The sequence below is a fragment of the Anolis carolinensis genome, chromosome 1 (genome assembly GCF_035594765.1).
Source record: "Anolis carolinensis isolate JA03-04 chromosome 1, rAnoCar3.1.pri, whole genome shotgun sequence".
Taxonomy (NCBI): domain Eukaryota; kingdom Metazoa; phylum Chordata; class Lepidosauria; order Squamata; family Dactyloidae; genus Anolis; species Anolis carolinensis.
In genome coordinates, this window is record NC_085841.1 from 323602403 (window position 1) to 323617797 (window position 15395).

At 35.8% G+C, this 15395-nt stretch overlaps 1 protein-coding gene across 9 annotated transcripts in view; it reads right to left on the reverse strand.

Moving 5' to 3' along the window:
• hectd1 (HECT domain E3 ubiquitin protein ligase 1) overlaps nucleotides 1-15395 on the reverse strand; it is a 69789-nt gene that overhangs the window by 13700 nt on the left and 40694 nt on the right. For 5 of the 9 annotated variants that reach the window (XM_008103406.3, XM_008103401.3, XM_008103402.3 and 2 more), the window contains 8 exons: nucleotides 12286-12420; nucleotides 12068-12207; nucleotides 11325-11648; nucleotides 10028-10194; nucleotides 9716-9892; nucleotides 5838-6674; nucleotides 3206-3427; nucleotides 307-440 (listed from right to left, as the gene is read on the reverse strand). In XM_008103406.3, the coding sequence (XP_008101613.2) occupies nucleotides 307-440; nucleotides 3206-3427; nucleotides 5838-6674; nucleotides 9716-9892; nucleotides 10028-10194; nucleotides 11325-11648; nucleotides 12068-12207; nucleotides 12286-12420 (2136 nt within the window). The remainder of the gene's footprint in view (nucleotides 1-306; nucleotides 441-3205; nucleotides 3428-5837; nucleotides 6675-9715; nucleotides 9893-10027; nucleotides 10195-11324; nucleotides 11649-12067; nucleotides 12208-12285; nucleotides 12421-15395) is intronic. The other 4 variants (XM_008103405.3, XM_008103408.3, XM_008103407.3 and 1 more) reach the window with 2 other exon arrangements.

The following is a 15395-nucleotide window of genomic DNA, read 5'->3' on the forward strand; positions in this document are numbered from 1 at the left end:
TGCTCCTGACACGAAAAAAATAAATAAAAAAATCATGCTGTTTATACAAAATTACAGCATTTATATTTTCTAATTTTATACATGTGTCAGATGGGTCCATTTTATATTCTAAATTATAAGACATTTTATATGTTGCAAAAATAGTTAAACGAGCAGTAAAAACACTGGGCTTAGGAGAAAAATAAGCACTGAAGTGACCATTAGAATGATGCTGAGAAGGCAACTTTTGCTACAATTATAATTCTCCCAAGTCCATGGGGTAGGAAACACACACACAGTTTTAAAAAGCGTAAATATGCACAGTACCATAACTTCCTCATATTCTTGATCTTCTTGATTGTCATCTTCATTTTCATCATCTTCCTCATCTGGCTCAGGTAGGTCTTCATCATCATCTAACTCTGCCAACAGAGTACTTGCACGACAACTATCAAGAAAATCTACATAGAAAACAAACAAACACTAAAAAATCCTTTTTAAAAGGAAAGCAAACAAGATGGAAAGACAAAGTAATCTAGAACGTCAGAACAGGAAAAGAAAAAAAACTCAAGAGTAAAGTTTTATGCAAAAATGTTGGACATAGATAGAAAGGAGGGGAAGCACTAAAACCTGAAAAAGAATAGGAAGCTTTATATTAAAGTAAAAGATTCAGACAAACAACCAATTTCTGAACGTATCAAATTTGTGAAAATATACGGATTTTGAGTGCTATTTACCATTAATTATATTTATAAGGTACTTCTCTTAGAATCCATTTCCTCAATATATTTTCAAAAAAATACAAGTGTCTTTAATACTAGCAAATTATCTCACAGAGAAAATTGTAAACTGCTTTTCATTACTGTAGTGCTGTAAATTCCAACTGAAATCAAATCCAACTGAAAGGTTTTCTCTCCATTGTGGGAAAACCATTGAACTTCAAAAATGGAATACCAATCTAGGACCTCATGTATTAAATCTTAATAGAAAAGTAACAATATACGCAAGTCTCATGTTAGGTATTTTAAGTAAGTTCTAATATTACAGCTAAAATGCCATGTAGAGGCAGTCCCCGGGTTATATAAAGATAAGTTCTGTAGGTTTGTTCTTAAGTTGAATATATATGTAAGTTGGAACATATGTTTCTTTTGAATAGCATAAGGAAAGGTTAAAACAGTCCAATGGTATTTGTTTTGCTGTTTCTGCCCCTGTTTGGAAGATTTCACCTCACTTTCTGTCCCTGTGACAACTGGATTTAGAAAAAGTGGCTTTTTGTGGAAACAAGGATTTGTGATAAAGCTTCAGTGAAGACTCCTTTTCTCCATAATAACTCTTAGAGGAATGAATTTCCCTTCCTAGGAGTAGATTTCCTCTCACTTCCTGTTGTCTCAGCGACATGAAGTAAGATTAAATCTTTTTAATGAGGATACAGACAGCAGTAATAATCTCACAGTGGTTCTAACCCCACACCAAACTAATCAAAACTATTAAAAATGTGCATGGAGTTCTGCAACCTGGATAAATGTTTCTCTTGACATGTTATTGATCTTTACCTGTGCAGGATTTTCATGGGAGACAGAATGGCTTAAATGTGAAAAATGTTATATGTGTGATTTGACAAATGCAGCACATAAGTTGTATTGTACAGACATGAGGGAAGCTCCAACTGGTGGCAGGTTTTTCCACATGGAGATTTATTTTTAGTTTTCTTGCTCTAACAGTATACATGCATGTTTTCTGTATAAAAGTGGTGTTCATGAAGGTTAAGCAATCCAGGTCCTTGTTTCTATAAGATTTTTGCATGTTGTGGTTTTCAAAAGGAAGTGTCATGATCTCACAAAGATTAAAGGTTCATGCAACAACTAAGTGTACAAAAGACCTGTCCACTAAGACATCTCATGCCTGATTTTGACACGACTCAAATAATATTTTGATAAAGCAAAGCCAAAGAGGTGGCTGTAATGTATAGTACATTTTTAACTGTACTACCAGTAACTCCTCTGTGGGCATTTTTCAACATGTTCACAATACAAAACAAATCTGTACCAACCCACAAATAATAATAAAAAAAAAACAGGGAGAGAAAGAATTTAAAAACTATCTAAAGACTTATCACTTCCAGCAGGCCAACCCAGCCAGTTTTAATCACAAATTTTAAACTTGTGTCTTAAGTTTAATCTCTGTTCTACATATTTTATAAAAACATGTTTTCATATGTGTATTTTATAGAATGTTTTTAGATGATTGTGTGTTTTAGTATAAAGTTGTAGCCCGCCACGAGTAATGGGGAGAGCCAAGTAAGAAATAAAATAATACTAATAATAGTAATAATTAAGCAAAATTGATTTTACAGTGATTTTATCAAATGAAAATTATGCAAACTTGCCCTAAAGGCACTCAGATGTTTTATTATATATCACTTGCTAAAGAGCAGATTCTTTTACAACACAAGTCTGCAAATACCTTTTATGTTTATGAGGACATTAGAGAGATTGTTGCCAAGAGATTCTGTTACTTTCTTGATGATTTGGAGTCAATAACTTGTTCTCATTCACCAAAGCTCTCAAGATACTTTTGTTGTTGGCACTCAATGTGTCACATATAGAGATGAAAATCATGGCATCTACACAGTAAGTATTCTAAAACAGTACTTTTTGCCCACTGCATGTAATGCTTTGAAACATTTGAAATGGGCTTCAGAAATGCCCATTTTAAAGTAGAAGCACTTTCTGAACTCAGCATCTGACAACAGTCAAATAATTCTACATACAAACAGAATTCCTAATCCTAATATGTTCTTCCAAGCACACCCAATCTACTTTACAAGTTCCCAAAGGCAAATAGAGCAGCAAACACATTATATGCAAGAACTCATCCATGAATTCTATACAAATGTCTCTAGATCTAAGGTATCTTCATGAATACATCTCCACAAATGCCACTTGCTGTACTGAAAAAATGAGCCACATATTTTGAAATATTCAGATAGAGATGTCTGCATTTTAGAATAAAAGCATGAAAACCCAGTGTGAGGAGCTGAAATTTAAAGAACACTAGTATCAAGGCTGAACATTTAGCCTTCACGTAACTAATAACAGAGTAATCAACTCAACTGCTTGATACGCTTTAGTAAATGAAATTACTATGTGAGAAATCTAGTTTTGAAAAGGCAAAGGAAAATCATTAATGGGAAATCTGCTTATGGTCATTTAAAAATGAAACTTACCATATAAAGAATATTCTGCCTCCTGACCTGTATCGCTCTCACTAGATGTTGATGTTAGGCTAGTAGTTAGAGTGTTACTAAGTGACTGACAAACAGATAAAACTGTAGTTGCTGTGGCTACATTGCTGCTGCTAGTAACACTGGATGTAGACATGGTCACAGTTGATGTGGTACCAGTTGTAGTCAGATTAGGAAAACTTTGGGCACCCATGAGAGGAGAAGCTACAGATAAAGATATGGTAAGATAAAATAAATGATCCGAAGTAGTACAACTTACATTCATGAGTGTTGTGTTTTAAACTAACATACATATATAATGAATTAATCAAGCCTTATCAATGCTGAATTACATATCAATGAAAGTGGGGCCCTGAAATAAAAGAGGACAATCAAATAAGCATGGGTATGGGACTGAGAGTGGTTGTTTTGAAGAATAGCCCATGTCCAGTTTTGAACAATCGTAATTATTTGAAGAGTACATAGTATTATATGAAATTCACAATACTATTACAGATGTACAAACCATCAGTGATTTATCTCTTTATCTGTCTTCCTTGAGAATCCCTAACTACCTCAAACAATGTATTCTATGCTCAACACGGTTTTTTCAAATATAACGGTAAACCACATTGTGCGTAAGCTAATGCCCAAAACTTGCTAAATAGTTTTTAGTTCAAAATAAATTAGCTCATAAATGTCTTTTATTACTGCTATTGCATTCCATTTCATTATTTTTTAATGGTGGGAAAAATTTAATATAGTAGTCATACATTTACTAAATGAATTACAGAGGTTTGAAGCCTATAATAATTTACTTTTAAAAATTATTACATCAAGTCTTATCTGTGAATCACATAGATAGGGTTACATAATGTTCTGGTACACCTCTAAAAGAAAACTTAATAGACTTTAAATTCTCCAATATGCTGGCTATAACAGCTCCTCATAATAATAACAACAATAAAACAGCCCTCTTAAAAATCAAGTAGCAAAGGCTGAAGTTTAGATTCCAATGCAATCAAATGTTTGTTTTCACTCAATAAATGAAACAATCTTTAACACTGTGCCTAGCAGTTTCTGCTTATTTCATTGAACAAATTAAGATAAAGTAGCTCAACATGCGTTACATTATCTTCTGCCATATACTGACCATAGCTGATATGAGAAAAACAGTAAAATAACTCAATATTGTCTTATTTCATAGTACAAATCAGAAATACAAAAATCCAGAAACCCCAGGGGTTTTAAACTAAGCATTTTAAACCAAGCATTCCCCCCCAGAGAAACTGGTGTGTGTTATGTGTGCTTTTAGAATGATAACTAAATGTTTATGATAGTTTATATTTTTATTACTGCAAAGTTGTATCTACTATATTATGTACAATATCAGATCATTGCAGCTTCCTAATCTTGGTTTCCTATTCTGAATCCTTTTTATGATAAATGAGGGCTTTATTTCTGTTTGGCACCATGCAGAACAAAAGGAGAGGAAATGTTTTTCTCTTTTTTAGTAATGTTGATGATTTTATCTCAAAAATGTTAATGGATCTTGTTTCTTCCTGCTGTTAGCCAAAATGTTTCTTACAGTCAGTGTTCCCTACAGTCAAAGAACTTGTACAAACCCACAAATTTAAAAGGACATTTAATCTTTAACTACTTTAACTATTGTTCGAATAAACTGCACTTTAAGTATATAGAACATGATAATACGACAACAAACACAATTATAAATAATACATTTTATGTTCATAAAGTACATAAAATGTACTTTATGTGGCTCTGTTGACACCCCCGCCTCCAAAAACCACTCTAGGGAAAAACACTTTTTCCTGCAATGGCTACCAGATTTTTGATATATATTTAGTATATCAAATTACTATTATTGCTTATATTCCTGTAGTTTTAGCCTTGTATGCAGAAACTACAAAAAATGTACCACAATTAAATAAACGCCACTTCGTTACTTCACCCTACAGTAGTGCTGTTCATTTGTTTTAAAAAGCATAAAGAATAGAACAATTTTGAGACAAAACTGTATTCTTTAAACTTTTCACATATTGCAAATGTTCAGTTAATCAATGTAAAAAAATACACTACAAGAAGGAGTACAAATATAAGTATATAGTCTCCAAATGAAATTATATTCACACATACAGAACATTCTAAGCAGAAGTCAATGAGACATGCATGTATTCAGTGGTTTGCTAGAATTAAAAGCTTAGTTGTATGCCCAGTTAAGCAAAAGGGATTGTTGCTGTGCACTTTCATTTCTGATTTATGGCAATCCTATCAAGGGATTGTCTTGGCAAAATTTGTTCAGAGGGAGCTTGCTTTTTATACATCTATAATAACTGAAGTACACCTGCCTGCTAAAGGAGTTTGATATCTCACAAAGTTATATTACCCTGTGAAATTAAGTGCTGGGTAAATGGAACAAATGCATTCTGTTTCCACAATCGTCTTATCATTTGTATTTAGGAAATAAGCAATACTAACTCTGAAATAAAGTCCACACATAAATATAGGCAATACAGCTGTTCAAAGCTATCACATTTCAATATGGCCAAGTAAATACTATTCTTTCTCTCTCACAAAGAAACTGCACATGTTAACCAAAATTACTTTTACTTACTTGCAGTGCTCATGACATTTCTTCCCAATGTATTAGTGTTGTTATCACTGCTACTTCGGCTTAAATTCATGTTGTTAGTAGCATTGGTGCGAGCTATGTTCGCCACTCTTCGGACAAAGGACTCCAAACTAGAGGTTTCCCGTGATGATAAGTTAGGAACACTTGCACTAGAACTCATTGGAGCTCCAGCAGCCAGAAGTGAACTCACTGATAGTCTGTTACTTGCTGAAGAACTAAGGGGTCTTTGGGAAGTGGCTTCTTTATTAGTTAGTTCAGATACCGAACTAACATCTGGAGAGCTCACACTAACAATTCCCATGGATATAGCATTGGACTCTCCAGTTGCACGTATGGAGTTGTCAGGTCCTAGCTTTCTTTCAACGTTTTCATTTCCCACATCTGCAGTTAAGGTGCTCGTACTTGCACTGGATGCTGACCCTACTTCAGTCTGAGGCATGCTATCAGCAGAGGAAAGTACAACAATTGGCTCATGGACGTCTGTGCCTGAAACTATATTTTGTTCCATTAAATTTTCAGATCTCCGCTCCATTTTGGTCGAACCCAAGCTGATGTCGCTGCTACTGGCCACGCTACACACAGAACTGCTACTTCCTTTTCTACTTGAAGAGCCTGCAGCAGCAGTCATCTTGTCTGGACAGTTGTTTTTCACCAAGCTGCTCCATGACTGCGTTGTGCCTGAAACAGTGGATGAAACAGGTTTGGGTGATGCCGCTGAATCAGGGTCGTACCCTGGGGCAAGCTTGAGGTCAAATTTTCCTTCTGCGCCCATACGGTAAGAGTTTGAGCCACCAGCATCCCAGGTGACATCAATCCAGCCTAGAAAGGGACAGGAGTTTGTGAGACCCAGCAGAAAGCAGACAGGAGCGTGTCAAGACAGTAGCTCCACAATACGGGATCAGCTTCTCATTGGGCCACTAATCTAAATTTTGGGACATACTTAATGGTTTTAAAGTCAAACCAAATAAAAATCAAAGTTTAAAAACAAATAAGTACAATCACTATGGGATGTGCTAAATTTCACTGATAGGTTTTACATAGTTCATCTAAATTCCAAACAGCTAAAAACTGAGCTATTTTTTCCCAGAGGATCTGTTGGACAATGAAGAGTCTTATGGCATCTTAAAGCATAAACAAATTTTAATTGAACATATGCTTTTTGTGGATAGCACTTCACCATCTGATGCAAAGATTGTTGTCACAGTTGTCAGGTTATTAAAGACTTGTTTGGATGGGGAGACTATAATTAAAGTGGTTAGATAGAAAGGCAGTCAGTACAAACACTACCCAATCATAATTGAATGGTAATCCAGCCACGTTGGTAAAGAAATGCTGATTAACACGTGTGCTATAAAGAAAAGCTTTTCTCTATTCATGTTTCAACAGATAAAAGCTGAATCTTTAAATTAAGGGTGGGCAAAATGAGGTTGGGTAGCAAATTCCACCAGTCCTAATTAGTCCTAAGCAAAAACAATGTTAAAGAATATTAGAAACTACAACCCAACATCTGAGGGCTACTTTTTTTGCCAACTTTTGTTCATAATAATTATTTGTGGGTGGGGAGGAGACAAGGACAAATACACATCTCCCTACATATGTTACTTAGCTCATCAGTGCTAAGTTACATATATTACTAAACAAATACTCTTTGACAATGGATATCATATAGTTAATTATCATTGCGTATATTTTTGTATTACTATTCCCATTGAGCCCACTAATTTCAAACCTACATACACAATGCTTCTGATGGACAGAGGTGCAGTGTACTGAAACCTAAGCAAAATAAAAATGGTTAGTTTAAAATGTCATAAGATTCTTTGCTATAGTTCAAAACGTATAGTAAAAAAATTCATATTAAGAGTAACTAATTACTTTAAAATTTAATTCCCTTAATTAAATCTCTGAAAGTATATCTGAGTTAAGTACACATAACTGAACATTTAAAAGGCATTACTGTTATCAAAACAGTTGGTAAATATTATGTTTTATACAATATAATATTATGGTACTTAAAGACAAACCTGGCCTGACTGGTCAGCTGTAGAGGTGAATATGACTACAGCTGATCCAGAAACCATGCTGCCAAGATTTTAAAAAGAAGGTTCTGTTCCAGATTGCAGCTAGGTATTTTGAATTCTTCACGTTTGCTAAAATAGTGTGTACTATTTTAATATTGCTTGGAATATTGGTAACTAGAACCTGGCTTTAATTTCAAGGAATACTCTATTAAACCCAACTTGAACTCTAAAGAGTGTATATGGGATGACAGATTTCTAGATTTATTGGATGCTCCAAGCTGAGAAAATTTCTGATTTCAGTACTGCTAACTAGGGATGTTCTAAGGAAGAGTAAGGGATTGGTCACAGAAGAGCACTTGACAAGCTGCTGATTTCAGTACCTGCATTTCAGTGTATTTTGATGTGTGGGGAAAAGAAATTTTAGTGTTAATATGCCAAGAAGTGGTAATAACGATGAGGCAATTTTAACTAAAGGTTTTGAACGTAATATATGGTAAAATCCAAATCCGATTTTCTGATGATCAAACCTTTTCTATCAGCAGTACTAAAAGGGGTATAACCCCTAAACCCTAGAAACCCACAGTATCTAACTTAGAACTGGGGAGCCCCTCAATGCAGAGCACAGATGTCCAGGGAGCTGTACACAAAGGAAAGAGGAAGTCCCAATGCATCAGTAGACTCCCATTGGTGAAATACTGCATTCTACCTATGGATGTGAATAGTAGAAGCAGAAAGTCACTTCTGTATTAACTATGGTGGTATAAATGTAAAAGTTTATGACTTTAGGAATTTGAGATTAACCTCCTAGCATTATCCAATTTTGTTCTTTGTAAGAAAACAACAACTGGATCCCAGTGAAGCTAACGAAAAAGAAAAAGGTATAGAAAACTTAAAGGCCAAAGGGGAAAAAAGCAAGTTGCAAGTGTCAAGCCAGAAGAAATAAAACAAGGTACTATGTAGATAGGAAGCATTTATCCAGTGATATTGGACCAACACAGTATTCCAATGTTATGGTGAATCTATGATTAGCAAGGTTTACATGTAATCTTATATATAATCTTCACTATACGCAATAATGTATAATATGCTAACTTGGTAGAAATGTATGTCAAGCATGATTCTTTGTCTGCCCATAATGTACAGAACATTGCCCTCCAAGGAATGTTGTGCCACAGGAATATGGACACTTGTTTCTGATTTATGACAGTGTTGTAGCCCCAACCAGGGGCTTTCTTGAGATACAGGTTTTTTGAAATTCAAGGCAGTCTCTTCTAGATTCATAATCTACCTGGATAGGTAGGAAATGAATCAGTCTGACTTTCTCCCCTATCTTCCTTCACAAGTAATTGTTGCAGTCACAAAGCAACTGACAGCTTTAAGTATTCCTCTTCCAATTACTGTAATGTAGAAGAATGTTCCCCCTTATTTTTACTTCTGTCCTTTGTAAATGCTATATGCCATATTTGAACCATGGTTTTTTCTTTTGCAATAATAGTAAAGATACTTATTTGTTAACACGTTCCATCACAATCAGAGTAATAAACATCTTTAGGATGCAGAACCAATTGTATCTGAAGAAACGTAAACTTAAAAGTAGTACTAATGTTTGCTATGAAAAAGAGATCATGTACTCCTGACTGAACATAGAACAAGTCTCTGCAGAGTACAAAACCATACTGCTCCATTTGAGCTATTTTTCAAGGAAAATCCACTCATTCCTTCCTCATATATTTTTTTTAAAATCTTGGATTTTTCTCAATCACAAAATGAAACTAAGTAATACAATTCTGAATAATTCGCCAAGTTAAAGAAAAGAGGGTTGTTTAAACATTTGCTCACCATTATGTAATTCTCCTGTAACAGTGCCTTCTCCCTGTGGACTACCATCCTGATCTCTCCATTTCCAATCAATTCCTCTGATGACACGGGCTCCGGGAACCATGTATTTCAAAACCTGTGAACGAACCAGTCTTCTTTGTCTTCGTAGGTTAGCCTCTGCTTCTTTAGCTGCTTTTCCTATATACAATTGAAATGGTGGTTTAGTACTGCTTTTTAAGCAATTTATATGAATTACAACTTAATTCTATTATCACCAATACAATCCAATTGATATATATGGCACTCTTAATTACAATGGTCTCTATTGCTTACCTAGCTGATCCTCACATACACCATTCACAGTGCCATAAAGTTCAAATCCAGATAGAGAGAGGTAGTGTGTTTGCCCACTGGCATTTTTTCCCATCTGTTTAATTCGAATATGCCTCCAGCCTTGCTTCTCATCCTTTGGTGGGTCTAGCGGCCATGTTGCTGTTGACCTTTTGTATTGGTTTGGGAAAGTTGCATGAGAAACATTTGACATTTATAATTTTAAAAAGCATGACATCTGACCAGAATGACAAAATACTTATTGTGTTTTATAAGAGTAGTATTACTATAAGAGTAGTATTTATGAGAGTAGTATTACTTCAAAAAAAATCTACTGACTGCAAAACTACACAATATTATTGTATTTTACTTAGCATTGTTAACACTGTGCCAGCCCACTTTTTCTTAAAGCTGTTTCATGAAATGTTCCCTTTTAAAATGAAGCATACAATAGAGTCTCACTTATCCAACATAAACGGGCTGGCAGAACGTTGGATAAGTGAATATGTTGGATAATAAAGAGAGATTAAGAAAAAGCCTATTAAACATCAAAATAGGTTATGATTTTACAAATTAAGCACCAAAACAGCATGTTATACAACAAATTTGACAGAAAAAGTAGTTCAATAGACAGTAATGCTATGTAGTAATTACTGTATTTACGAATTTAGCACCAAAATATCATGATATATTGAAAACATTGACTACAAAAATGCGTTGGATAATCCAGAACGTTGGATAAGTGAGAGTTGGATAAGTGAGACTCTACTGTATTTCCATAGTTTTAAGAACAGGGTGGGCGGGCCCCTCTTTCAGCCTTTTAGGAAGATAATGGTAAGTCCATTATATTATATGAATAATTGCCAAGAAAATCCTATGAAAGGCTCTTCTTAGGGTCATCAGAAATGCCTAGGTGGCACACAATTACACAACCCAATCAGAAAAAAATTTGGTGTCCTGGGATTCCTGGGGTTATTTGGGGCACTCATTCAGAAAATAGCATGGGGTGGACTGCATCAGGACTAGTTTCTTAGATATGGTTATCATGATTTTTCATGGGTGAGCAGATGGCGACTGGTAGATGACATATGTTTTTTATCCCAAAAACTAGAGCCGATAGAGGGAAACTGGTGCCATTTTTGGAATCTACGTGTCAAATATACCCAGGTCTAACATTTGAGGCACCAAAATGTTTGTTGGCCAGTGTTATTTAATGTTGATTTTATTGTAGGCTGCTCTGGGATCTTCAGATAAAAGATGGGATATAAATATTTAAATGATTTTTAGAAATATTGCATACCCTGGTTCATTAAGACTGCAGTCATCCACATGAGTATACAGAGTAGTCCAGTTTTGTCCATCCTTGGATACCTGAAAAACCCAATTTCTCAAAGCAGACCGTCCATAGCCACGAGCATGGCGTAATGTGTAAGCTGAAGGTATTACCCAAAGGCCAAGGTCTATGGCAAACCATGCATTTTTATCATCATTAGTATGACAATTCAGAGCAGAGCTGTCACGGCTTAAGATGTCTTCCAAACGACCATATGGCAGATTTCTTCCTTCTGAAGAGGTAACTACTACTAGCCCGTAGGCAGCCGGATTTACCCACTCATATGCTGTTCTGTAACATAAAACATAATGTTACTACCATTCAAGAAGAATATGAAAAGCAGTGTAACTTATTTATATTGTGCATGTAAACTAGATATCATTAAACATAATTCAAAATTGTAATACACATATATACTTTATTTTATAGTCCATTAAGAATCTATGGTTAACTGAACACTATTTCAAAAATTGAAAATCAACAGCCTAAATAGGTGTCAACAACATACTTCAAAAATTCATGTGTCAAAATTAAAAATCAACATTCCATTAAGAATGGAAAATAAGTTGTAATTATTTTGATAAAAACTATTTCTGAATGAATTAGTTTACAGTGTCCTTGTAAAATATACCAAATACTACTTTACAACAGCCATGCTTCATGCAAGGAGGTTACAGTATTATGTCAGACCAGATTTACTAAACTCTTACTTTGCATTTGTTCCAATCCAATAAATAATTCCATTTTCATCAAAATCATGTTGGTGTCTGAAAATAAACGTCTGGCCTTCACGTAGTTTTCGTACAAAAACAAAGGATGCTCTGTCAAAATCATACCACTGCTTGGCCACCTAAAAGAAAAGGTAATAAAATGTATCACAGAAGAATAGGAATGCCCATATATAAGGTGTAAAGAGATATTTCCTCACCATTTTTAAGAGGTATTGTTCTAAAGACTCTACAGTTGCCAAAGGCTCCATTTTTAACATTCGACTGGTTCTGTCTATCAAGGCTGTCTCCCCAGAAGCACGCTCCAAGCGAAACCGCAGCCGTCTTGTTAATATCTAAAATGAATTCAGTAAGGTTTTATTGATAAATTTCTTTGGTTTACACATTTGTTACTCATCTATGTCTCTATATCTATCTCTCTATCTATCTATCTATCTATCTATTCTTTCTATTCTTCTATAATAAAAGTCAGTGTTTATATGTGGGTATGTATGTATGTATGTATGTGGCAGCTTTCTGATTGGCTGCCACTTCCACAGGCCACTGAGACTGCCAGGAACGACAGAACTTGCCCAAACTTGGCACCCACAACCCCCCTGACCCTCTTTACGGCCTGGTACGTTTTGGGGGATGTTGGACCACAGATGATGGGATTTGCAGTACTTTCAAACGCTTCTAATCCCACAGACCACTGTTACTCTAACCAATGACGGATTGGGGCCAAACTTGGCACACATACCCCCCCCCCCATGATCCACTCTACATCCTGGTGCGGTTTGGGGCGTACAGACCAAGGATGATGGGACTTGCAGTATTTTCACTTACTTCCTGAGACCACTGCAATTGACACAAATGACAGAATTGGACCAAACTTGACACCCATATCCCAAATGACACTCTTTACATGCTGCAGCACTTTCGGGGAGGGTGGGCCAAGGATTATGGATTTGCAGTACGTTCAAACACTGTCTCCAACAGACCACTGTTACTGTTGTAGCTCAGCCTGATGTAGAGTCAGAATCAGACTTTGGTCCAAGACTCTGCCTGTAGGCCTCCAATGCAATTACAGGCACCTGAATTAGTTTTGGCAGAGGACACTGAAACCAAGGAAGAACATTCCAATGATCCGTCAAGGACAGTTCAGCCAGATGGGCTTGTTAGCCCAGGAGGGAAGATAGTTGGTTTTAATAGATGGAGAACATTTACACAAAGCCGAATGGAAAGGGAGGCTTTGAGAAGAAGTGCGTGTTTGGTTCACAAGCACGCTAATGAGCAATGTTCTCATGAGAAAGAACTGCACTCCCCAGATGCCATTTGAAATATAGCCTTGAATTCTCCTCAAATATTCCTGGCTGCCTCTGTGTTGCAGAGGTGTCAACTTTGCTATTCAAGGGAGAAAGATCTGTCTCCGTGCTCTTGTTTCCGTGATATTCCAGACAAGATTTTGCCTTATGGATTTCAAGTATCTTTTGCCTTGTTGTTCCGTGTTTCCAGTTGGATCTCGCTGACTCCTTGATGTGGATTACAGTTTTTGTTTACCTTGGATCTTGTTCTTGTTTCTTGTGGCTTCCTGCTGTTCCCTGCTGAACAGGGAACTTTGTGTGGACTATATCTGCTGCTTTGTGAGACTAAGCACAGTTCTTGTTTGGATTATAACTTTGAGAGACTTTCCTGGACCTCCACTAAGGACAGATAAGTACATTTGCTTGGTGGTGCATTTACTCTATTGACTCTGAACTCTATTTGCTTGTACTTGCATATAATCTACAATAAACAGCTTGATTGCTTATATTCTGGGCTCCAGTGTGATTTTCAAGGTGTTCATGCAGCCCTGGGGTGCAACAGTTACTCTAACTAATGACGAATCAGAACCAAACTTGGCACACATACTCCCCCATGACAACTTTACGTCCTGGTGCGGACTGGGGGAGGACATACCAAGGATAATGGACTTGCAGTACCTTCATTCACTTCCTGAGACCACTGCAACAGCCACCAATGACTGATCAAGACCAAACTTGGCACATGGAGCCCCCATGGCCTACTCTACATCTTGGCGCTGTTTGGAGGGGGATGGACCATGCACGATGGGACTTGCATATGGGAGTTGTAGTTCACCCGCACCCACTGAACCCAGCTGACCTTAGACCTAGGCTACACTTGGAATACAGGCAAATAATGCCTTTCTCAAATGACCCGGCCACAACCGGGTCCCTAAGCTAGTATTAAATAAATATTAAAAGCTGTTATTACAATAAAAAAGGAATTGATAAATTGGACAAGTTCACATGATCATTTTGTCTTAATAGTTCATAAACATACAAGACAATGTGTCCTTTCAGCACCTCATTCAATTCAGTGAAAGACCATTTTCAAGTCAGCAGAAGATCAGGGTCTGACATAAGTAATTCTGACCAAAGAATTTCTGTGTAAGCATGTTCTTGTGAAGACATTGCTGAAGCTCTTTTCAATAACATTTTATGGGTCACCATTTGATTCTATGCTACAAACAGTTTCTTCCTTATTCAGTTTCCAACAATCTCAAGTCCCAACAATCTCAATCTCTCACCACCTCTTCTGAAATCATTTATGGAGCTGCACTAACACATTTTCTCCAACCTTCTATTCATAATACATTGAACTGAAGCTAATTTTTAATTATCTAATTTTTTATAAAGCATTAGATTTCAAAGCAGATGACACTTAAATACAAAAATTAAAGCCAATAGGCTTTCAACCACATGATCTTCAACCACAGAGCCCATCAAGGCAACTTAAAGAAGTCCTTTTCCCATGAACTGACCCAAACCCACCTAGAAATGGATTCTGGTAATTCATCTCTCAAAAACTAAAAAACCATCTGAAACTGACATGAAAGTGAATTCTCCAAAACTATGTCAAAGAATGAAAAGTCAGAGAAGTTACCCAATACAATACAACTGAAGAGATTTTAAAAAAAAAATGCTTTTATGAGATATTCTATCATTACTCATATGGCAACCTTGAGGTATATAATTGTTTTCCAGTCATTAAACTGGCATTTAGCAGCAACATTTATTATTATTATCATCATCATCATCATCATCTCACTTTAACATAAAAGCATTAGTATAAAAGTTAAAATATACAAAAATGCAAACATTAAAATAGAATTAAACACAAAACAGCACTAAAAATTCACAGTTGAAATCCATCAAAACAGTTAGAAAGAGTTAAATCCAAAGAAATGTAATCAAAAATAATCAAGTACTCTGCATCAGTAATCAGTCCTGGAACATTCAAAGGGGATTATTTCCACTGTATCAGGAAA